This window comes from Chelonia mydas, chromosome 6 (assembly GCF_015237465.2).
Source record: "Chelonia mydas isolate rCheMyd1 chromosome 6, rCheMyd1.pri.v2, whole genome shotgun sequence".
In the NCBI taxonomy this organism is placed as follows: Eukaryota; Metazoa; Chordata; order Testudines; family Cheloniidae; genus Chelonia; species Chelonia mydas.
The window spans coordinates 10824953-10849361 of record NC_051246.2 but is presented as its reverse complement, the minus strand read 5'-3'; the positions used below and the strand labels follow the sequence as shown (position 1 = coordinate 10849361).

At 61.1% G+C, this 24409-nt stretch overlaps 2 protein-coding genes across 8 annotated transcripts in view; both read left to right on the top strand.

Moving 5' to 3' along the window:
- Positions 1–13882, top strand: part of LOC102935415 (Snf2 related CREBBP activator protein) — a 31213-nt gene extending 17331 nt beyond the window's left edge. For all 6 annotated transcript variants that reach the window (XM_037899035.2, XM_037899034.2, XM_043549172.1 and 3 more), the window contains exons 18-34: positions 8–194; positions 482–651; positions 944–1275; positions 1573–1869; positions 1963–2127; positions 3007–3231; positions 3469–3771; positions 3853–4100; positions 4421–4764; positions 5056–5258; positions 5456–5625; positions 5864–6060; positions 6201–6315; positions 7575–7703; positions 7789–7971; positions 8406–8489; positions 9433–13882. In XM_037899035.2, the coding sequence (XP_037754963.1) occupies positions 8–194; positions 482–651; positions 944–1275; positions 1573–1869; positions 1963–2127; positions 3007–3231; positions 3469–3771; positions 3853–4100; positions 4421–4764; positions 5056–5258; positions 5456–5625; positions 5864–6060; positions 6201–6315; positions 7575–7703; positions 7789–7971; positions 8406–8489; positions 9433–12759 (6679 nt within the window). In that variant the 3' untranslated portion in view covers positions 12760–13882. The remainder of the gene's footprint in view (positions 1–7; positions 195–481; positions 652–943; positions 1276–1572; positions 1870–1962; positions 2128–3006; positions 3232–3468; positions 3772–3852; positions 4101–4420; positions 4765–5055; positions 5259–5455; positions 5626–5863; positions 6061–6200; positions 6316–7574; positions 7704–7788; positions 7972–8405; positions 8490–9432) is intronic.
- The window catches only part of LOC119566362 (zinc finger and SCAN domain-containing protein 2), a 558782-nt gene that overhangs the window by 134793 nt on the left and 399580 nt on the right, over positions 1–24409 (top strand). The gene's annotated exons all lie outside the window — the stretch shown is intronic.

The following is a 24409-nucleotide window of genomic DNA, read 5'->3' as shown; positions in this document are numbered from 1 at the left end:
CTCTCAGCACCAAGGAGACTCTGGCCACAGGGCATTTCATGAGCGTCATCAACATCCTGATGCAGCTGCGGAAGGTCTGCAACCACCCCAACCTCTTCGACCCCCGGCCCATCCACTCGCCCTTCATCACCCAGGGCATCTGCTTCAGCACCGCCTCCCTCGTCCTGTCCGCCCTCAACCGGGACCCCTTTAAGGCAGGTGCCCCCAGCCCTTCAAGGGGGGTGGGGGGTGGGACACAGGGCTCTAGGGGACTTCAGTTCCAGTCCAGCCCCAGGACAGGGGCTTGGCTGGCTCAGGGAAGGGGGCGGGAAGAGATGGGGCCTTTCTCTAGGGAGCCCTGGCTTGCTCAGGGGGGAGGCAGGAATGGGACACAGGCCCTTTCACCTTCCTACCTGCCCTTGTGTTGGTGTTGCTCCGGGGGGAAGTACTAGGAGCCATGGGGGGGCTGGTCCTCTCCTAACTGGGCCTGGCCCCTTTGCAGCATGTGGACATGGGCATTTTCGACCTCATCAACCTGGAGGGGCGCGTGTCCCGCTACGAGGCCGACACCTTCCTGCCTAAGTGGAAGGTGACAAGGAAGCTGATCGAGGAGATCGCCGAGTCCCCGGACCCCCCTCCCAGGCCCAAGCCAGTCAAGATGAAAGTGAACAGGTACCGCAGCCCCCTATGGGGATCTCAGCGGGAGGGAAGGGGGCTGCCATGGCCATGGGCTGGGGGGATGGGGATCTCAGGGGGGGGAGGGGCTGCCATTGCCCAGGACGGAGGGATCTTGGGGGCAGTGGAGGAGGCTTCCATAGCCAATGCCAGGGGTTTTGGGGGAGGGGGCTGCCATAGCGCAGAGCAGGGGGTTGGAGGGGAGTCCTGGATTTGTGGGGGGGTCGGCAGGGAGTGGCGAGTTCCCTTGCCCCCGCACTTTAACCCCATCTGTTCCCCCTCCCTGCAGGATGCTGCAGCCAGTGCCAAAGCCAGAGAACCGGACTGTGGTGCTGGTGAACAGCCCTCGCCCTGTGGCCCCCTTGCAGAGACCTATGGCTCCTGTGTTGCCAGAGGCCCTGGCCCCCATGCACCCCATGGGCCCGGTTCTCCCGGGGCCCGTTCAGCCTCCCCTGCTCCCTCACCCCATGGCCGTACCCATCTCGCTGCCCCTGCCCCTCCCGCCATCCCCGGTGCCGGTGCCTCCTGCTGCCAGGCCGCAGGGCCCAACGCTAGTGCCTACGCTGAGCCAGAACAACGCCGCTGCCGCCGTGCTCCAGGCCCCGGTGTCCGCCCCGCAGGGTAAGGGCCCTGCCCAATGGGAGGGGTGGGGCGGGGCTGGGTCCCCACTGGGATCCCCTGCAGCGGGGCCCTTTCCTCTGCCTGAGGGCTGAAATGCCCTACTGGGGGGGTGTGGCCTGGATTTCCCTCCCCTCTCCTTTTTGGAGGGCAGGGCCAGGCCAGGTAACACCTTCTTGGACCCTGCCCCGTCTTTCCCAGGGTGGAGGAGCTGGGCTTGTATCCCCCTCTCCCTTCCACGGGGGCGTGGCTAGGCTGGCTGACTCCTCCCCTCTAACCAGCCCCTCTTTCCTCCCACAGTCCTGCCTACACTGATGCCTGCAGCCCAGCTGGTCCCGAATGCCCCCCAGCCCCCTGTGCTGCCGGCCCCTGCCACCGCTGCTGCTGCTGCTGCCTCCACCCTCAAGCCCGGCCCGGTGCCAGCCCCTGCCGTGCGGCTAGCCACCAACCCACTGAACCCGGGCGCCGTGGGGAGCATGATGAAGCCAGTGACAGTCCATTCCACCACTAGCACCCTGCCTGGCTACAACTTCCCGGCCACCAGCGCTGTGCAGCAGAGGCTGCTGCTCTCCCCGGACATGCAGGCCCGGCTGCCCTGTGAGTACAAGGGGCGCTGCAGGGAGTGGGGGGGAAGGCAGCAGGTGTCTGCCCCCTCCCCTCCTGGGAACTGACCCCGTCCCCTCTCCGCAGCGGGCGAGGTGGTGAGTATCGCACAGCTGGCCTCGCTGGCCAACCGGCCCCTGCAGAGCGCCCCAGGCAGCAAGCCCCTCACCTTCCAGATCCAAGGGAACAAGCTGACCCTGACGGGCACCCAGGTGCGGCAGGTCACCATGGCCCAGCCCCGACAGCTGCAAAGTAGGTAAACCCCTCCCCTCCCAAGTGGCCCCAGGCACCTCTGCTCCCCCTCCCCTCCTTCCATCCTGGTGAGGGATCTCTGTGTAAACAGCCCCCACGCCCCATCCCAGAGGTGGCTGCATCTCATCAGTCCCTGCACACTGTGTGATCCTCCCGCTAAGAGCCGTCTCCCTGCCCCAAACCCTCGCTCCCCTGCTTCCACCATTGCTGTTCTCACTGTCTCTCCCTCAGCCCCCTGTGCCCTGGCTGCTTGGCTGGCTTACCTGCTTTCTCTCCTCTTCCCCTCCACTCAGCCAGAGGTCTGCTGGGGGCTGCTAAACACTCGTTCTTAGACCGGACGAGGCAGGGTGGAGGGAGGGGGCATGAGAGACTGCAGCACTTGGGGGAGGAGATGGAAGAGCCAGGGGGTCCCAGTGGGTGGAGTAAGAACAGATCTGGGGGAGTGGGTTCCTGGGGAACAGCCAAGGGGCACGGTGGGGAAGAGCAGGGAACCAACAGTCCCCGGTGGGGTGGGGAGCCCTGGGGCGAGCAGAGCAGCGCTGGTGAGGTGGGGTGGGCAGCGGTGCACAGAGGGATGCCGGTGGGGTGGGGAGTGGGGAACCGAGGGGCGGTGGTGGGCAGGCAGCGGAGGGGCACCATAAGGGAGTGTTGGGGCATGGCGGGGCAGACGGCCAGGGTGGGATCCCTCTAAGCTCCAGCCGTCTCTGCCCATGAGGCGCCTGTTGACCCGAGGGAGAGAGCAAAACTCCAAGCCTGACCCTGCTGTAAGGCCCCAATGCCAGCCCGGCCGGGTCGCTGCAGGGGGGCGCACAGGGGACGGGGACGGGGTGGGCGTGCTCTGGTGGGGAAGCCCAGCTGTTCATGCTTTCTCCCCTGTAGGGAATGTAGTTCACCTGGTCTCTGCCGGGGGGCAGCACCACATCATCAGCCAGCCAGCCCAGGTGGCTCTCATCCAGGCCATGACCCAGCAGGGCGGACAGGCGCAGGGCGGGGTGCAGGCCATGTCAGGCCCCCAGCCCACCACCATCCTGCCCGCCCCAGCCTCTGCCACCACGGCAGCCACCACTTCAGCAGCCATCAGCGTCCCCATAGCTGCCACACAAGGTGAGTGTCAGTGGCTGGGGGCAGATCAGGGCGAGCGGCAGGCCGGACTCCTGGGTTCTATCCCCACTTCTGGGAGCGGGGCGGAGCTGGTGGGTTAGGGCAGAAGGGGCTGGGAATTAGGTTTTGTCCCCAGCTCTGGGAAGGGGGTGGGGTCCAGTGGTTAGTGTGGGGGTCAAGCTGTGTGCTGTGAGGGGGAAGATGTCTGCCAGGCTCTAACCCTGCTTTCCTCCTCCCCAGTGCCCTCCTCCATGGTGAACAGCTCTGGTGTGGTGAAGATCGTAGTGCGGCAGGCCCCGCGGGACGGCCTGGTGCCTGCCCCAGCCCTACAGCAGCCTCCACGCCCAGCCACAGCCACCACCCTGCCGAGCCTGCCGGCCGCCCTGATGGCACAGCGACCCCAGCTCCCCGTGGCACCCATGCCGCCCGTGCGGTTGCCCACTCAGCCACTGGTTCCGGTGCGGGCACCCACCCCACTGCAGGCCCTGGTGCGACCCATGATCCGAGTGGTACAGGCCCAAGTGCCCAGCATGGAGCAGTCGGGTAAGCGGGTCATCTTTGCCTTCCTAGACGGGGCGTTGTGCCCTAGGACTCTCACTAACCCCACTTGGCCTTTCTCTGCAGCTCCAGCACCGGCTCCACCTTCTCCTGCCACGGCGGCCCCTCTCCCCATCCCCCCTGCCACCACCATTGCTGCTGCTGTCTGCCCCGCACTGGCTCCGCGGCCCGCAGCCGCACCCAGCCCAGTGCCCAAGGAGGAACCCGAGACACTAATGCTACGCTCCACCACGCCCACCCCGCCTCCCCCGTCGCCACGGGCCCCACGGCACAGACGGCAGCCCCCTCCCCCACCCCGGTCACCCTTCTATCTGGTGAGTGAATGTGCGGGGGGACTGGGACTTGGGGGAAAGAAGAGGGGTCAGATAGGGCAGGGAGGGGCTGGGATAGTCCATGGGGAGGAGGATCTCAGTGCAGTGGGGCAGGGATAGGACTGGACCAGGAGAGGGGGAGAAGAAGGATCTGGACCAGCTGGGCTGGGAAGAGGATCTCGGAAGAGGTGGGAGCTATGCTGGCCCGGATGGAGGGGAGAGGATCTTGCGGGGTGGGGCTGGGATCTCAGATGTAAGGCAGCTCGGGGGGGCGTCCCATCGCCAACACTGACGTCTGTCCATCTGTGTGGTCCCGGTGGCAGGAATCACTTGAAGAGAAGCGGAAGAAGCAGAAGGAGGAGCGCCTGGACCGGCTTTTCCGCCTCAACGAGCAGCACTGCAACCTGGCCCCCATCTATGGCACCGAGGTGCTGCGCCTCTGCACCCTCTTCCCACCCAGCCCCCCTCGGGAGCAGGAGGAGGAGGGGCAGGAAGTGGCACCAGAGCTGGATGGCTGGAGGGGGGCCAGCTACAGCCACTGCTACGTGGCGCAGGTGCATCGGGACCCCCAGCACCTAGAGATGTATTGGCAGCGGGCCACAGCCGTTGCCCAGGCCATCCTGACCCCCCAGCAGAGGGTTGAGCAGTTGGCAGACATCATTGAGAGGTAACGCCTCCCGGCGGTGTGGCTGGGCCCCTCAGTGAGGAACGGGGATCTGAGCAGCTGCCTTGGGGAGCTGGGGTTCGAACTTAGGAGTCCTGGCTCCCAGGCCCAACCTGCCCCATTCCAGGCCTGGGGCTGGAACCCAGCAGCCCTGACTCCCAGGCCCCTTCTCCACCCGACTGTAACCCACTCCCCTCCCGGAGCTGACAACCGTGGAGGCGCGTCCTCCGTCCCCCTGGCCTGCTGTTGTGCCCTGGCTGTTCGCACCCTCAGCCATGCCCGTTGTATCTGCAGGTTCATCTTTGCTATGCCTCCCGTGGAGGCGCCTGCCATCACCATTCACACCTCTCACCCGCCCCCGTCACTCCTGCTCCACCAGGCCATCTTCAAGGAGACGCTGCGGCGGGAGATCTCGCCCCGTGCCAGCGGCCTGCATCGCATCGTCTGCAACATGCGCACCCAGTTCCCCGACCTGCGCCTCATCCAGTACGACTGCGGTATGTGGGTGGGCCGGGCAGTGGGGGTCATGGCTAGCTGGGCCCCTGGCCGATCCAGGGGAGGGGTGGGAAGCAGGGAGGCTGGGCAGAGACGCTCTGCTCAGGCAGGGGCTGAGGGAGAAGCAGAGAAGCCAGGCTCTTCGTGGTCCTTACTCCTGCCTGGCTCGCCTGGTCACCATCCCTGTTCCTTCCTGCAGGGAAGCTCCAAACCCTGGACCTGTTGCTGCGACAGCTGAAGGCCGGAGCGCACCGGGTCCTCATCTTCACCCAGATGACCCGCATGCTGGACGTGCTGGAGCAGTTCCTCAACTACCATGGGCACATCTACCTGCGCCTGGACGGCAGCACCCGCGTGGAGCAGAGACAGGTATCGCCGGCTGCCGCCTTGTTCTTGCACCCACGTGTCATGGGGGTTCCCTCAGCAGCCAGGCTAGGGACTCCTCTGGGCCCGCAGGCCTCCTCTGCTACGCATCCACCTCACTCCTCTCCCAGAGCTGGGGACAGAACCCAGGAGTCCTGATTGCCGGCCCCGCAGCTGTAAACTCTAGACCCCACCAGCCCCATATCCTGTCTGCTACCCCTCACTGTGGCTTCCCCCCTGACAGGCGCTGATGGAGCGTTTCAACGCTGACAAGCGCATCTTCTGCTTCATCCTGTCGACACGCAGCGGAGGCGTGGGGGTGAACCTGACGGGTGCTGACACTGTGGTGTTCTACGACAGCGACTGGAACCCCACCATGGACGCCCAGGCCCAGGACCGCTGCCACCGCATCGGCCAGACCCGTGATGTCCACATCTACAGGTCAGCCATGCGCCGTGTCACCTGCTCTTACTCCTCCTGTCCAGCAGAGGGAGCCTGTGCAGTGCATGTCCCGTCCCTTCCCACTCTGTGTGGCTGACCCTGCCCCAGAGGGTAAGTTGCCTCTCTGCCTCCCCCTGCAGGCTGATCAGCGAACGGACAGTGGAGGAGAACATCCTGAAGAAGGCCAATCAGAAGAGGATGCTGGGAGACATGGCCATTGAGGGCGGGAACTTCACCACAGCTTACTTCAAACAGGTACCTGGCCCTGCTGCAGCAGTCACACTCCCTGCTGCATTGCATCCCTTGCTGACCAGCTAAGTCATGGGCTGAAAGCTGAAACTCCCTGCTGGGACCCAGGATTAGTGATTCCCAGCACCCCCAACCTACCAGACCCAACTCCCATCCCAGAGCTGGGGAGAGAACCCAGGAGTCCTGACTCCCAGCACCCCCTGCTCTAACCCAAGAGACCCCACTTCCCTTCCAGAACAGAACATAAGAATGGCCATACTAGGTCAGACTAAAGGCTAGCCCAGTATCCCATCTTCCGACCGTGGCCAATGCCAGGTTCCCCAGAGGGAATGAACAGAACAGGTAATCATCAAGTGATCCATCCCCTGTCGCCCATTCCCAGCTTCTCGCAAACACAGGCTAGGGACACCATCCCTGTCCATCTTGGCTAATAGCCATTGATGGACCTGTCCTCCATGAACTTGCCTAGTTCTTTTTTGAACCCTGTTATAGTCTTGGCCTTCACAACATCCTCTGGCAAGGAGTTCCACAGGTTGACTGTGCGTTGTGTGAAGAAATACTTCCTTTTGTTTGTTTTAAACCTGCTGCCTGTTAATTTCATTTGGTGACCCCTAGTTCTTGTGTTATGAGAAGTAAATAACACTTCCTTATTTACTTTCTCCACATCAGTCATGGTTTTATAGATCTCTGTCATATCCCCCCTTAGTCGTCTCTTTTCAAGTCTTATTAACCTCTCCTCATACAGCAGCCCTAATCATTTTTATTGACCTTTTCCAATTCCAGTATATCTTTTTTGAGATGGGGCGACCACATCCGCACACAGTATTCAAGATGTGGGCGTACCATGGATTTATATAGAGGCAATATGATATTTTCTGTCTCATTATCTATCTCTTTCTTAATGATTCCCAATGTTCTGTTTGCTTTTTTGACTGCCGCTGCACACTGAGTGGATGTTTTCAGAGAATTATCCACAATGACTCCAAGATTTTTCTTGAGTGGTAACAGCCAATTTAGACCCCATAATTTTATATGCGTAGTTGGGATTATGTTTTGCAATGTACATTACTTTGCATTTATCAACATTGAATTTGAGCTGGGGAGAGAACCCTGGAGTCCTGACCAAGCCCGATCTCCTTGATCCAATCCCAGAAATCTGGCTGAGTACATTGCTCTTGCTCTTACAAAGCCCCTCACTCAAGCAGGTCACTGCTCAGTATAACCCGGGGGTATCTATGCCTAACCTGGGTGTGTCTGCCCCTCAGCAAACCATCCGGGAACTCTTCGAAATGCCCTTGGACGAGCCGGCCAAGAAGGAAGGGGAGGTCCTCACCATGGCACAGGAGGACGAGGAGGATCCCATGGCCAACAAGCAGACCCAGATCCTGGAGCAGGTAAGCCCCACCCAGCCACGGGGAGGGTTGGGTTTCCCTCAGCTCCGCCTCCTCACCCACTGAGAGAAGTGTGTCTGGCCGGCAGGCGCTGTGCAAGGCCGAGGACCCTGAGGACATCCGAGCGGCCACACAGGCCAAGGCCGAGCAGGTGGCAGAGCTGGCCGAGTTCAACGAGAACATCCCCCTGGATGCAGACGAGCGGCCCAGCAAGGAAGAGGAGGAGGAGATGTCGAAGGCGGAGCAGGAGATCGCCTCGCTCATGGAGCAGGTGCAGGGCAGGGGCAGGGACAGATTGGCTAGAAAGAGATCCACCCTGCATCATGTCACTCCCCTTGCTCCTACCCTGCAGCACAGCGAACCCTAGTGTATCTCAACTGGGGGAGCACTGTACCATGGGAAGGGGCTGGGTGGCTGTGTCCTTGCTGCCACCTGCTGGAGGGAATGAGCCCTGCTCTCAGTGGTGGGTTCAGAATCTCGCAAGCTTTTCCAGCGGCCCCTGCGCCCTGGGTTTAGCCAATCCTGTGGGCCTACCATTTCAGGGCTCTTTTATGTGCAATGGGACCCAAAAGACCTGACTCCCAGCCCGCTGCTGCTCTACTCCAGTAGACCCCACTCCCCTCCCAGAGCTGGGGTTAGAATCCAGGAGTCCTGACTTCCCAGATCCCTCTGGTAACTCCTGTTCATCATCTCCTGCCCTTGCAGCTCACCCCCATTGAACGCTATGCCATGAACTTCCTGGAGGCCTCTCTGGAGGACATCAGCCGAGAGGAGCTGAAGCAGGCAGAGGTGAATGTGACCCCCTTTAATCCCTTCATCGCTTGGGGCCAGGTGGGGGATCTCATCCTGGCTGGCCAGAGTAGCTTTGTCCACAGCCTTGGCTTCGGCAGCACCTCCAAACCTCAAGCGCGTGGCTCCCCCCATGCAACGCAGCTTCAGTGGTGTGGCCGCACAGCAACCATCTCCCAGGCTGTTGTGAGCCCCACTCCCCTGGGCTTATGACCTTTCATGGAGATGACAAACAGGCACCAGCTGGGTGGAGGACGGGGGTGGCCACAGGGCACTGAGGCACTGTGTAAACCCATCTGGTATCCTGTTCCCCCTGCCGCCCCAGATCACACCCAGGGGCCCATCTAGCCTGGTATCCAGTCCCCCCGCCCCAGATCACACCCAGGGGCCATCTAGCCCAGTATCACATCCCCCTCATCGCCCCAGATCACACCCAGGGGCCATCTAGCCCAGTATCTCATCCCCCTCATTGCCTCAGATCAACACCCAGAGTCCCATCTAGCCTGGTATCCTGTCCCCCTGCTGCCCCAGATCACACCCAGGGGCCCATCTAGCCCTGTATCTGGTCCCCTCTGCTGCCCCAGATCACACCCAGGGTCCCATCTAGCCAGGTGTCCCGTCCCTCTTGCCACCCGAGATCACACCCACAGGGTTATCTAGCCCCCTATATCCTGCCCCAGATCACGGCCATGGGACCATCGATGCACAAACACCCCTCTCATATCCCGCCCTGGATGAGACCCATAGGACCCTCAAGTCCTGTACTCTGCCCCCTCCCTGCTGCCCCAGCTCAGACCCATGGGCCCATCTAGCCCAATATCCTGCCCTGGATCAAGCCAATGGGCCCATCTGGCCAAGTATCCCACCCCCTCCTTGTCCCCCTGGCCCAGACCAGATGCTCTGTGGTTGCCTGGCAGATGACCACTCTCTCTCTCCTTTACAGGAGCAGGTGGAGGCCGCCCGGAAGGACATAGACCAGGCCAAGGATGAGGTGGTGTTCAAGCTGCCCGACGACGAGGAGGAGGGTCGGCTCAGTGAGGAAGGCTACATCAAAAAGAGCAAGAAGGCCAAGGTGCCCAGCCGTGCAGGCCCAGAGCGCACTGGCACACGCATGAGTGAGCGACTGCGGGGCACTCGCCTCTCCCTGCGCGAGGCAGATGGAGTGGACACAGAGTCGCCCCAGGCCCGGCTCCCCAGCCTGCGCCACCTGCGGGGCCACCATGCCAGGCTGGAGGCCGAGGAGGCAGAAGACCACCTGTCCCTGGTGGCACAGCACACGCGTGGCGCAGCCATCCGCAGGGACCTGGTGCGGGAGGAGATGCCGGTTCCGACCCGCAAGGCCGCGGCCAAGAGGGAGGAGTCGGGGACCAAGGTTCCAGGGGCTGGCGAGAGGGTGCTGCGGCCCATCCCTCACAGAACAGAGGCCCCCTTCATCGGGGAGAGGGTGCTCCGGACCTCCCCACAGAGACCTGAACCCCCTGCCACCGGAGACAAGGTGCTGCGAGGCACCCCCCAAAGAGCCGAGCCCCCAGCCACCATAGAGCGGGTGCTCCGAGCCATCCCTCAGAGAACAGACACCCCAGTCCCCGGGGACAGGGTGCTACGAGGCGCCCCGCAGCGAGCAGAGCCCTTGGCTGCCCTGGAGCGGGTGTTGCGGAGCGCCCCCCCGAGAACAGATGCTCCAGCTCCTGGGGACAGGGTGCTCCGACCGGCCCCACTCAGACCAGAGGCACCTCCTGCTGGGGAGCAGGACCTGAGACCTGAGGCACCAGCGGCTGGTGCGAAGCTCCTCCAGCCAAGACCTGAGGTAGCACCTGCCAGAGAGGAGACCCCCCAGCCAATGCTCCCAGCTGCTGAGATCTTGGGGGCACCGGCCCTGCTAGGGCATGAGAGCACAGCACCCACAGGGGAGCTAGTCTCGAAGAAGCCCCCTGCTGAGCATGTGTTGAGGGTGGAACCTCCACCCACTTGGGAAAAAGTGTTGGGATCCATGGAGCTCACGACGGGGGCGAAGATGGGGAGCGCGGAGCCATCTTCTGCCTCAGAGAAATTTCCCCTCCCAGCCCCCTGCAACCTGGAGATCCCAGCCCCCGACAAGCCGGTGCCAAGCCCGGAGACGCCAGCCTCTGGGGAGGAGCCACCTGAAGAAGCCAAGGGATCTTTGGGCAAAGCTGAGGTAGCCGGAGAGCTGTCCCGATGCCCAGTGGAGCTGGACAGCGTGGACGTGAAGAGGGGAGAGCCAGTCAGAGGTACCCTGGAGGTGCCGGAGAGCCAGGCACCCGATGGGCCCGCAGCAGAGCTCCCACCAGAGACGCGTGCCCACAGCGCTGCTAGGACAGGGCTCGAACCGCCCGCTGCTGAGCCTTTCTCCACCACAGAGGACAAAGTGCCAGGAGAGGCGGAGCCCCAGCCAGCCTGGCCTCTCACGGGCTACCTGAACCAGCCCGTGGAGGCTGCCAACTCCCTGCCTCGACTGAAAACGCCGCCCCCCAGCAAGGAGCACAACGGGCTAGAGCGGCCTTCCCCTCTCTCCAATAGCCTGGCCGAGCCCCAGCCCAGGGAGCTGGCGCAGGGTGCCACGGAGCCACTGGAGATCGCCACTGGTGGCAGCAGCAGCCTGAAGGTGGTGTCCAAGAGGGGGCTGGAGGACCGGGAAGACAAGCCCAAGCACCCAGACGGAGTGAGTGCAGCCAGCACCGCCTCGCTGGGGCTGGGGGAAATGCAGCCAGGGACGACCTCCTCCTCGGACAGCCCATCGCCGGCCAAAACACCGCGCCGGCGCACCAGCGCTGACGTAGAGATCCGGCAGAACCACCAGGGCCAGGACGGCCCAGCTGCCAAGGTCTTGCGCAAGCTGCCAGGCCGCCTGGTTACTGTGGTGGAGGAGAAAGAGCTGATCCGACGCCGGCGCAACCGCATCCACAAGCTGGACACCACCGGCGGCACCGTGGTGAGCCCCAGCAGCAGTTCGGCCCACAGCATCTCCGAGCTGGAGTTGTCCCCCTCCAGCAAGGAGCTGCCGCTGCTCCGTGACCTGCCCGCCCGCCGCAGGATTGAGCTGGAGAGCCGGGCTGCCAAGGAGCGGGGAGACGAGGGATCTGGGCTGGAGCTGCCCCCCAGCCTGCCCCCGCCGCCCCTCAAGCGTAAACGGGGCCGGCCCCCCAAGAACAAGTCTCCAGAGCAGCCAAGCCAGGGGGAAGCACAGCCACCACCCAGCACCAATGTGCCCCGCATCAGGAAGCCAGAGATCAAGACTCCCGAGCCATCCTCACCCAAGACCCTGAAGCAGCCATGCAAGGGGGAGGCACGGCCACCGCCCGGCACCCTGAAGCCACGTGCCCAGAAGCTGGAGCCCAAGGCCCCTGAGCCAGTCTCACCCAGGAGCAAGACAGAGAGCAGTGAGAATGAATCCCCCCTGGAGAAGCGCCGGCGGGGCCGGCCCCCCAAGGCACACTGGGCCCCTGCCACTCCCAGCACTGAGTCACCCCCCAAGCGCAAGCGGGGCCGGCCCCCCAAGAACCCAGCTTCCCCCCGCGTGGAGACAGCAGCCCCCCGCCCTGGCTCAACTTCGGACCGCGACACCTCCGCTGAGAAGGAGCCGCCCCCACCTGGCCGCAAGAGGAGGTGGAGGAGGAAGGAGGAGCCTGGCCAGGCCCCCAGCGAGAGCTCGTCAGATGGCGAGGAGGCCCGGCCCCTCACCCGGCTGGCCCGTCTCCGGCAGGAAGAGAAGCTGGAGTCGGGCAGCGAGTGCTCGGCCCTGCTCCCATCCCAGAGCGCTGCCCCTAAGCCGGAGCCGGACGGCACCTCGTCAGGGGAGAGCAGCACCTCCGAGCAGACCCCAGCCCGCTCCACCCGCCAGCGCCCTGGCAGCTTGGTGCCACCGCTGGAGCAGGAGCATCAGAGGCGCAAGCGGGGGTGCTTGTCAGAGGGCGGCAAGTCCCCCGGGGCTGCCGGCTCATCGGAGGACGACGGGGGCGGCGAGTCGGAGTCATCAGCAGAGTTGAGCGGTGAGGAGGGCGAGCGGCGGCCCAAGCGCCGCCGCCGCCATGCAGGCCGAGCCACCGGCAGCAGGAGGCGGCCGTGCCCCCGAGGCAGTTCGGCCGACCGCATCCTGCGAAGCGCCGCCGCCACCCCAGCCGGCAACACCCGCTCGGCCACCGGCACCACGCCGGGGGGGGTGGCTGGAGCCCCCACCCCCTCGGCCACCGCTGCTCCTGCCGCCATGGTTACCTCCTCACTAAGTATCAGAGGCCGCAAGCCCAAAACGTGACCACAGCCTGGGAGATGCCAGAGTCACTTCCCCTTGGGATAGATCGGAGCTCGCCTCCCCACCCACCCCCATCCCGCCCTTCTCGGGCAGCAGTACAGCCGCTCTGGGCTTCCCACCTCTCTGCCATCCCCGTCTGGACTGTTAAACCACTACTTGAACGCGGGAGGGGCTGGTGGCATGGCTGTCCGGTTCCCCTGGCCCCGACACACGCTTGGCTCTGGGCACAAGCTAACCCAGCTGCAAGTCTCGGCAGCCTGGGGTGACCCTGCTGCTCTGGCCCTGGGGGAGACACGTCCTGTGAGGGAACAGGGCGCCAACCAAGGCGGGTGGTGTACGCGGCTCCTCCTGGTTCCAGGCATGGGATTAGCCCAAGGCCCTGGCTGGATTGGCCCAGGCGTTTCACACCCTTTTTTATTTCTATCCTCTTGCCCAATCCAGGGCTGGTTCAGATCCCCCCTCCTGCCCCCCCAATGGAGGGAGCCCCCCCCCCCCGATTTCTAAAAACTCACCCGTTCTTTTTAACTAGCTTGGGTTGGTTTTTAACTGACGCGACCAAATTCGCGGCCTCCCACTCCCGCCTGGGGTTCTTCTCGATTTCCTTCCTGCTCTTCCATGCAGGAGCCAGGTTGTCAGGCTGGGGCAGCCAAATCTGGCCGCTGGGGACAGACTGGAACACGGGGTGCAGCGGCCCCCCAACACACACGGGAGAAATTGTCCTCTTTTTAATTATGTACATTTCAGACTCACAGCTCCAAGGACTCTTGGGGCTCTGATTGGTTGGAACCCCCCCCGACACACAAGCCCCCCACCTTTCTCTGTATGTACAGCCCTTGTTGTAAAATAGGTTCTTTTGAACATAATCTATGCAAAGGTTATTTTGTATAGGGGAGCACACCATTCCCCCCTCCACGGCAGGACTGGGGGCGGCAGCCGTTCTCTGGGGGTGGGGGGGGGAGCGTGTGGTTGGGGAGCAGGGGGTGTAGGGACTGGGGGGGGAGGTGTTCCCATGGAGCTGTCTTTCCTACTGAAGCATGTTCAGAACGTGTACAGAGGTCCGATGTAATCTTTCTTCAGAATAATGCTATGAATAAAGTGTTTAAAAAAAAGAAAAACCGACAGCACAGCCCCGGCCTCTGCAGTGTGGTTTGTGCCTCCAGCACCCTCCTGTCTTCCATCCACTCTCTCAGCCTTCCCTCGCGGCCATGATTGTCTAGACCTTCCACCGCAGTGTGGCATGCTCACACCCGTGGGTCGTGCCATTTCAAGGGGCTTGGGCACTGGTGGCACGTCAATGTCTCTCCCCTCCCCCGGTTCTCTGTGGCTCAGAAGAGAACTGAAATGCTTTGGGCTAACTAAAGCCATTGGGCTCAACATGGGGAATGGGGTGTGCTCTACAGCGGGTCAGAGCAGATGCTCTGTGGGGCTCCTTCGGGACTTGGAATCCGTAAAACAGCCCCATCTGCAGCATCCCAGGCCACGATTCCAGGGTTGAAGCCTGTATCTGGTGGCCAAGCTAGAGCATCTCTTTAAGAAGGGACGTAGGGACGGCCGGACTGGCTCGGAGCCAGTGGCCATCTAGCCCAGTATCCCATCTGGCAGCGCCCAGTACTAGCCACTTAAGAGGAAGGTGTGAGAACCTCCCAATAGCAGATGTAGGATAATCTGACCCTGCTTTAGGTTTGCACCCTGAGACCAAAGAATTAAAGATCAGTTCAGGCTCAACCAGAGGAGAAGTGATCTCCCCACCAGTATTAGCATGAGCAACACTAACTCTGGCTGTTCGCGTTATCCATAGACATGACCAATCACTTTAGCAGGCCTCAAAGCCTTGGTGTTGCCCTTATCATGTGGCAGTGAATTCTGCAGGCTAATCTCAGTGTATGGAAAAGGATTTCCTTTGCTTGGTTTTGAACTTCTCCTCTTACTGTAATTCATTGTCCCCTTATTCTTGTGTTGTAAGTCAGGGGAAACAAACCCTCCCTACTCTCAGCCCATCAATATTTTAAAGGCTTTCATCATGTCCTTTCTGTTTCTAACCAGCCCCATTCCCGTCAGTCTCTTGGAGAGAGGCCCATCCACTCTGTCTCTGAGGACTCCCAGGGATGGGGAATCTACCTTGCCCCACGACGGCACTTCCAACCCAAGACCCTCCACTGCATTTGTTCTTAGGGCAAAAGCATCAGAGTGAGAACATATTTTTAAAAACAAAAGTATTGAAAGGTTTCCTTGCCGTCCCAGGAATGGCCTGTCTTGGAGGCTGGTGGGCCACAGTCTTCGCAAACATTGAGGCCACCCTATGGGGGCGGGGGAGAAGGGACGGACCAGCGAGCCAGGGACACACACAGACTCATCAGCTGTATTGCTACAAAGGGCTGTAAGCATTGTGTGCCTCAAACTGTCCGGCCTAGCTCACTGTAGTGGCTTTTGGGAGGTTTTCAGGCTTTAAATGTGAACTACCCTGCTCCCCAAAGATACCACACCTGGTCGCTATAGCTGTCGCACCTCCCTGTGCCCCTGTATGGCTCAGCCCCATGGTTGGCATCCTTCTGTGCCCTTGATACATCCCTGTACCAGTAAGATACCATAGTCAGGTACCGGACACCTCCCTGGGCCTTTGATGGCACTGCTGGGGGCATGACAGCAGCTGAGGAGGGTGGGAATTTTTTGTGCTATTTTTAGATTCATAGATATTTAGGTCAGAAGGGACCATTATGATCATCTAGTCTGACCTCCTGCACAACGCAGGCCACAGAATCCCACCCACCCACTCCTGCGAAAAACCTCTCACCTATGTCTGAGCTATTGAAGTCCCCAAATCGTGGTTTAAAGACTTCAAGGAGCAGAGAATCCTCCAGCAAGTGACCCGTGCCACAGAGGAAGGCGAAAAACCTCCAGGGCCTCTTCCAATCTGCCCTGGAGGAAAATTCCTTCCCGACCCCAAATATGGCGATCAGCTAAACCCTGAGCATATGGGCAAGATTCACCAGCCAGATGCTACAGAAAATTCTTTCCTGGGTAACTCAGGTCCCACCCCATCTAATATCCCATCACAGGCCATTTATATGACCCATCTGGCTGACTCAGGGCCTCTTCCCGCTTCGTATGGCCACCTCTTGGAGGGGAGGGGGCGGGGGGAAGAGTTCTCCCTGGGCCAGGGGAGATCAGGGCTACGGTTTGAGTTGAGCCCAGACTGGCTGGACTCTACACCCCTTGAAGGGCAGACCCTGTGCTGGCAAAGGAAGAGCCATGATCCCATAGGGGGAAATGACCTGCAGCGGGGGAAAAGGTGCCACGGGAGGGAGCCAGGATGGATCTCAGAAGAGCAGGGCAGCACTGGGGCCATGACTCCTTCCAGTGGGGACTCTGAAGCCTGGCTTGTCCAGGCCGCCCTAAGGACTTTCTCATGCTGGCTTCTAGACTTAACAGCTACTGCCCTGTTTGAAAAGGTGCAGCATCACTGCGAATACTCCGCTGGCTTCACTCCTGAGAGATGGGGTGCTGGAGCTCACAGACCCCGGCAGGATGGGCCTGGGACCTGCCCTGGGGGTACAGCAGGAGCCCTGGGCGTCTGGCACATGAATGGCCGGGACAGAGCACAGATCCTGTGCCTCCACGCCACCCTCCCTCTGCCCTTACCTGGTACAGCTGGCGGAGTAACAGCCTGGCACATGGCGGCTCCTCGTGCCCTTGAGAGTCTTCTCCGTGTGTCTGAGATATACATACACACCTCTCTCTATTCCCGTATCTCGTAGAGCCTGGTGCGTCTGAGCAATCCACATGCCCATCCCACATCCAGCACTCCACCTGCCCACCCTAGTCCTTGTCCACCCTTCCTCGTCTGCCCTGTGCCCCACACACGCTGCCTCCAGCCTCCCCCGTTCGCCCTGCACCCCACCTGCTCTACATCCCATTCTCCTTCGAGTGATTGCTTATGTGTATTCCACAGTAGGGTGCGTGTGCTCGTCACGTGCGCCGGTGCCAGAAGTTTTCCCCCTAGCAGTACCCGTAGGGGGAGCACCGCTGCACCCCCTGGAGTGGCGCCTTCATGGCGCGGTATAAGGGGAGCTGCGCGCTCCCCTCACCCTCAGTTCCTTCCTGCGGCCAGGGAAGGTGCGTGGGAACTATTCTGCTCCAGCTTAGCTGTAGCTCGTCCCCAGAACTTTTCGGTTCGCTTAGTGCTAGTCAGTTCTTCCGGTCAGTTCAGTTCAAGTACCCGGGCTGGGGCATGCCCCAGGACCCGGGCTTCAAGTTGTGCGACACTTGCAGGCGTTCTATGCCAAGAAGTGACCCGCCCGCGGATTGCCTATGTTGTTTGGGTGAGACTCACATCAGCGACCGCTGTAAGATTTGTAGATCTTTTAAACTCCGAACAAAAAGGGAAAGAGACATTAGACTCCAGGCCATTCTCATGGAGTCAGCGCTGACCCTGGCTCCGGCACGCCGATTCAGCTCCGGGCACCGCAACTTCGGTGCGCGGCAACCCTTCGGTGCCTTCCACTAGCTGGCACCGCTCCCCAGCTATGGGACAGAAGAAGCCGAGGAAAGCCAACCGTCGCAGTGGCATCGGGAGAAAGTAGGGGCAGAGGCTAGACCCATGTCGGGCAGCCCTTGTTCCCCTCCGGACCCTAGGCCTCTGACTCAGGTTGAGCGGAGTAGCCCGGCCGTGTCGGGTCAGGCCTCTCCGGATGTCTGGATGCCTTGGACGCCAGAGGCCTTGCAAGCAGCTCGAGACGTCATGACCATGCTGGTACCGGGGGTGCCGCCGGTGTCGGGCCCCCGCTCTAGAGGCAAACCGCCGCTGAGCTCCCCGCAATCACCCCCAGCTTGGCACAGATCTTGGTCAAGAGACCGCTTCCGACCCCGCTAGCCGCCCAGCGATCGTTCGGGACGCAGTCCTCGTGCATCGCCGTCAACATCCGCTAGACTGTCTGGTTGGCTGCCTTCCGAACAGGGCTCCCAGCACCGTTCCACACCACGGAGCGATTACCGACGTGACCGAGAAAGGTATCGCAGACAGTCACCGAGTGGTCGGGGCTACCGCAGTCGGTCACAGCATGGGCGCCGTCACCGCTCCTGGTCAGGCTCCTGCTCTCGCTCCCCGCCGAGACACCGTCCCCGCGGCTCGAGGCATAGATTGCCGGCACCGTGCCATCGAAGGTCCGTGCATTGGAGCAGATCGCGGAGCAGCAGCTATGAGCGGTACCACTCCTCTGTGTCGTGGTCGCGGTCCCATGGACGCCGTTGCTCCAGGCACCGCCATTCCTCCCGCTCCGGCGATCGTGCCAGGTCACTTGTCAGCCCGACCGCCGCTCGCCGCCACCCCTCCTTGGGTCAGCCTAGTCAAGCCGACCAGCCGGTGCCGCTCCTGCTGCAGCAAGGGCACTGGCACCAGTGGGCACTGTGGCCTCCGACGCAGCCCCAGGTGGGGGCTCGCTCAGTAACCGGAGCTTCAGAGGCGCTGTTGGCCTCGCTCTCTAGGCCCCTGGGAGCTAAATCGGTGGGACATACGTCCTTGGCGCCGCGCCTGGAGTCCGACGAAGGGGTGGACCCTCCAGTGCCGGCAGACACTCAGAGCTCCATGCCGGCCTCCCCCCCCATTCCGGATGACACAGTTGCGGCCCCGCCACCCGCGGCCCCACAGGAGGACTTCAGAGCACACCAGGAGCTCCTGAAAAGGGTAGCATCGAGCCTTAACCGCCAAGCAGAGAAGATGGAGGGGCCCTCGGACTCCCTTTTTAATGTCCTGTCCTCCCCGGTGCCGGGCAGGGTGGCTTTGCCCCTCCACAAGGGGGTGGTAAACATTTCGAACACCTTGTGGCAAACGCCAGCTTCCCTGGCCCCCATTTCAAAGAAGGCACAGCGCAAATATTTTGTACCCGCCAAAGGGCATGAATACCTTTATACCCACCCGGCGCCCAACTCCCTGGTGGTCGAATGTGTCAACCACAGAGAGAGAGCGGGCCAACCAGCTCCCATGCCCAAACATAAAGATTCGAGGAGACTGGACTCTTTCGGTAGGAAGCTGTATTCATCTTTAAGCTTCCCCAGCTGTGGGTGGCTAACCACCAAGCTCTCCTGCGCAGATACGAATTTAACTTGTGGGGCTCACTGCCAAAATTTGAGGTCTCCCTCCCGGAGCGAGACAAGAAAGACTTCAAGGTGCTGCTGGAGGAGGGTGCGGCTGCTGCCAACGCTGCCTTACAGGCGGCGTCGGATGCGGCGGACATGGCTGCTCGATCCATGGCCTCAGCAGTATCCATGCGGAGGGCATCATGGCTCCTGCTGTCCAGGTTATCCACGGAGTCCCAGCCAATTATGCAGGATCTCCCGTTTGATGGGAAGGCTCTGTTCGCAGAACAAATGGACGCCAGGCTGCGTGACAGGAAGGATTCCCACACAACCTTGCAGACCCTGGGCCTTTACGTACCGCCGGCCAAAGCCAAGTTCAAGCCGCAGCAGGCCCCTGCCCAGGCTTCTCAGCCTAGATATGAGCCCGCCTATAACAGGTCTAAGGACTGGAAGGGGCGCCCTCAAAGGCAGTCGCGTCCTGCCCTGCAGCCTGGGCCCTCTAAGGGCAAGCAGGCGGGAAAAAGGCATTTTTGATGGGGCGCCGGGGTGTACCCGGGCAACTCCCGAGGGGACTCCCCCTTCCATAAAGCTTCCCTTCCGCAATCGCATGTGTGCTTTCCTCTCAGAATGGTCGTGACTAACCTCGGACCAATGGGTCCTCAACACCATCTCTCGGGGTTACATGCTGCAGTTTGTCTCGCCCCTGCCCAACCAACCCCCATCCCTCGCTGGCCTGGGGGACCCATCACATGTGGACCTGTTAGAGTAGGAAGTGGGCCGGCTCCTCAGTCTGGGAGCTGTGGAAATGGTGCCCGGGGAGTTCAAGGGCAAGGGGTTTTACCCCCATTATTTCCTTATCCCCGAGGCGAAAGGGCATCTCAGGCCTATCCTGGATCTGTGGGACCTGAACCAGTTCATGGTCAAGCTCAAGTTCCACATGGTCTCCCTGTCCTCTATCATACCCTCCCTGGACCCTGGGGATTGGTACACGGCCCTGGACCTGCAGGACACGTATTTCCATATTCATATATTCGAGGGGCACAGGTGCTTCCTCCGGTTCCAAGTGGGGCAGAACCACTATCAGCTCACGGTCCTCCCGTTTGGCCTATCCACTGCCCCCAGGGTGTTCACGAAGTGTATGTCGGTGGTGGTGGCCTACCTCAGGTGCCGGGGGGTCCAGATCTTCCCCTACCTGGACGACTGGCCGGTCAAGGGCAGCTCCTGGTTGCAGTTGCGGGACCACGTGGTGCTCCTTTTGTCCGCTTGTGCCACCCTGGGTGTGTTGGTAAACAAGGCCAAGTCAACATTAATTCCAGTCCAACACATAGAGTTAATCGGGGCGCTCCTGGATGCCTCGACGGCCACAGCCTCCCTCCTGCCGGGCAGGTTCGAGACCCTGAAAGGGCGAATCGCCTCGGTCTCGAAATTCCCCATGACAACGGCCAGGGCGTGCCTACAGCTCCTGGGTCACATGTCGGCGTGCACGTATGTAGTACGCCACACCAGACTCCAGATGAGGCCTCTCCAACTTTGGTTGGCCTCACAGTTCTCCCAGGCCCGGTGATTGCCTCCCTACGGTGGTGGTCCTCCCTGAGCAACATGCTCCAAGGGGTCCCCTTCCGGGACTTGGCCCCGTCACTGGAGCTAGTGTCAGATGCGTCGGACCTGAGCTGGGGGGACAGTTCAGACCCAAGGGCTGTGGTCGACCACGGAGTTGTCCCTCCACATAAACATCAGGGAGCTCAGGGCGGTACGCCTGGCGTGTGTGTCCTTCTGCTCACACTTACAGGGCAAGATAATCAGGGTCCTCACGGACAATACGGCCTTGATGTTTTACATCAACAGGCAAGGCGGGACCTGGTCCTCGGCCCTCTGCAAAGAAGCCCTCAGGCTGTGGGACTTCTGTATAGCCCATGGCATCTCCCTGAGGGCCTTCCACCTGCCGGGAGCCCGCAGCACACGGGCCGATCATTTGAGCAGGAATTTCTCCTCCCAGCATGAGTGGTCTCTCCACTCGGAGGTGGCTCACCAGACCTTCCGAGCATGGGGAATTCCCCAGGTGGACCTGTTCGCAATGAGGCAGAACAGGCTTTGCCCCCGGTTCTGCTCCAGGGAGAGTTTGGGACGGGGTGCTATCTCAGATGCCTTCCTCCTGCCGTGGTCAGGCCAGCTTCTCTATGCCTTCCCGCCCTTCCCCCTCATCAGCAAGGCCCTAGAGAAGGTGAAGTTAGACAAGGCATGGGTCATTTTAATCACCCCGGCTTGGCCCTGGCAGCATTGGTATGGGACCCTCATGAGCCTAGTGGCAGCCCCACCACGGCCGTTGCCTCTCCGCCCGGACTTGCTCTCCCAGAACTGAGGCCATCTCCTTCACCCCAACTTAGAGGCTCTCCACCTCATGGCGTGGCTGCTCAATGGCTAGGCGGGGAGGAGCGGGCATGTTCGGAAGGGTCCGACGCATCCTCCTGGAAAGTTGGCAGCTGTCCACACGCCGAGCCTACTTGGCAAAGTGGTCCAGGTTCTCCAGATGGGCTGTCGAGCACAGTGTTTCCCCAACGGCCACCCCGATTCAGCTTATCTCGGATTACCTCCTCCACCCTAGAACCCAGGGCCTGGCCCCCTCCTCGGTCAGGGTGCACCAGGCAACCATATTGGCCTTCCATCCACTGGTGCAGGGTCGTATGGTGTTCTCCCATACTTTGACTGGATGGTTCCTCAAGGGATTGAACCGTCTTTTCCCATATGCTAGGCCCCCTGTCCCACAGTGGGATCTGAACTTGGTGTTGTCCTGTATCATGGGACCCCCCTTTGAACCTCTGGCCACGTGCTCCTGGTCTCATCTTTCATGGAAGGTGGCCTTCCTGGTTGCCATCACATCGGCCAGGCAGGTATCGGAGCTCAGGGCTCTGACCTCTGGACCCCCGTACACGTTTTTTCACAAGGATAAGGTCCAGCTCCGCCCACACCCCACGTTCCTCCCTAAGGTGGTCTCCGTCTTTCACATGGGCCAAGACATCTTCCTGCCTGTCCTCTGCCCCAAGCCTCCCGCGTCCAATGAAGAACGCCTCCTCCACATGCTCGATGTGCGTAGGGCACTGGCTTTCTGGAACGGACTAAGCCATTCAGATCTTCGCAAATGTTTATTGCTTCAGCTGAGCACATGAAGGGGTGGTTGATCTCCACCCAGCGCCTCTCTCGCTGGATCACCTTGTGCACCCGCACCTGTTACGATCTGGCAGGAGTTCCCCCGCCACCGATGTGAAGGCACACTCAACGCGGGCACAGGCCTTGTCAGCTGCCTTCATGGCCCACGTCCCAATTCAGGACATCTGCAGGGCCGCTGCCTGGTCCTCTGTTCACACGTTCACCTCGCACTATGCGATTGTCTCTCAAACCAGGGACGAATGCCGGGTTCGGTAGGGCTGTACTCCGTCCCGGGAATCTGTGAACTCCTACCCACCTCCAACAGATATCGCTTGGAATCTCCTATTGTGGAATACACATGAGCAATCACTCGAAGAAGAAAAGACAGTTACCTTTTTCCATAACTGGTGTTCTTCGAGATGTGTTGCTCATGTCTATTCCACATCCCACCCTCCTTCCCCTCTGTCGGAGTTGTCCAGCAAGAAAGAACCGAGGGTGGGGGGAGCACGCAGCTCCCCTTATACCGCGCCATGGAGGCACCACTCCAGGGGGTGCAGTGGTATTCCCCCTACAGGAACTGCTAGGGGAAAAACTTTCAGCACCAGTGCACGTGGCGAGCATGCACACCCTACTGTGGAATAGACATGAGCAACACATCTCGAAGAACACGAGTTACGGAAAAAGGTAACTGTCTTCTCCCAGCCCACCCCACACCCTGCTCCACACCCAGCCGCTGCACTCTCTGCCTGGTTCACATTCTCAGCATGGCCTTTCTACCATTCTGGGTTTTTAGATCTACACATGGAGACTCAACCATATTCAAACACACAATATTTGCTTGCAACCCATTTACCAGGCAATCCAGATTGCTCGGACTCAGTGACTTCTCATCTTCTATATTTACTGCTCCCCCCAATCTTTGTGTCATCTGCAAACTTTATCAGTGAAGCGTTTATGTTTTGGGCCAGGCTACTCATAAAAATGTTACATAGTGTAAGGACAAGAACCGATCCCTGTGCGCCCCCCCCCTTTATATCCCAGCCCCCAGGAACTTCTTGCACAGCCCCACACTCCCCACAATACCCAACTCCGGGAACTCCTGGCATCAAGACACAGCCCTATCCCCCCACCAAATCCCAGCTCTCAGGAACCTCTGCCACCAAGACACAGCCCTGTTCCCTTGCTATATTCCAGCCTCCAGCACCAGGATGGCGCAGGGTCTGGGTGGGTGGCTGATGTTGTGAGGTCACTGCCTGGTTCATCACCACAGTCTCTGCCTCATCCCCTGTGGGTTTCCCAGTGCAGCCGTTCTGCACGCCGAGTGCCATCTCTTCCCCCATGGGGCACCGAGGGCTCCCCCAGGGTGGGACCTACAGGACAGAGACATGAACAGTCACACGGCCCTGCCCTGCCCCGCTTCGGCTGCTGCAGTCCCAGTGTGCTTCCAGCTCTTCCTTTGGGCAGGGGAATCAGGGTGCCAGGGTCCCCGGCAACTCCAGGAGGGGGTGCTGAGCAAAGAGTGATGAAGCAGCCCCCTGGGGCTCCACTCTCCTTTTGGGAGGCACCGCAGGGCTGGGCACCTCATTCTTTGCAGGGCCCTCATTTTGGGCTGTCTGTGCATGGCCCCCTCCCCGTTTTCCTGCAGGGGATTCCCCAGCTTCCCAGGGGAGAGAGGGTGGCACCGAATGCCAGGGCCCAGCACATTCCTGAGTTTCCAGGGGCAGCAGCTGCCTCAGCCAGCAATGCCCCATCCCCCAGTGCCCCCGGGAGGGGGAAGGCCCCACATCTCATCCCCCCCACTGAGCCAGCCAGTGTCCCCCGTCCCCCCCCCCGTCTCTGGTTCACAATCAATTCCCCTCCCCACGTCTAATTTCTCTTTCTCTCTCTGGGCTCATTTGAAACACCCTCCCACTAACGGGCCACTTCACCTTGAATGGGCCCTTAGCACAGGCGTTAACTGCTTATGCTAAACTATCTGCTCCTCCTCCTGTTTAGCTGTGACTAGGGTTGCCAGGTGTCCGGTTTTCTGGCAACCTGACACACATCTGACCAGGCCATTAAAAGTCCAGCTAGCTGCAGCGGGGCTATGGCAGGCTCCCTGCCCGGCTCCACACGGTTCCCAAGAAGCAGCCAGCATGTCCGGCTCCTAGGCGGAGGGGCAGCCAGGGGGGCTCTGCACACTGCCGCCACCCAAAGCACCGGCTCCACAGCTCCCATTAGCTGGGAAGCCGCGGTGGGCGTGAATCCAGGGAGCCACAGCTGTGGCCAATGGGAGCTGCAGAGCCAGCACTCAGGGCGGCACATGCAGGCAGGGGCAGCATGCGGTGCCCCCTGGTCGCCCCTCCACCTAGGAGCCGGAGGGACATACCACTGCTTCCTGGGAGCTGTACGTACTTACTTCCTCCATCTCCGGGAAATGTTAACTAAAGCCATTGGG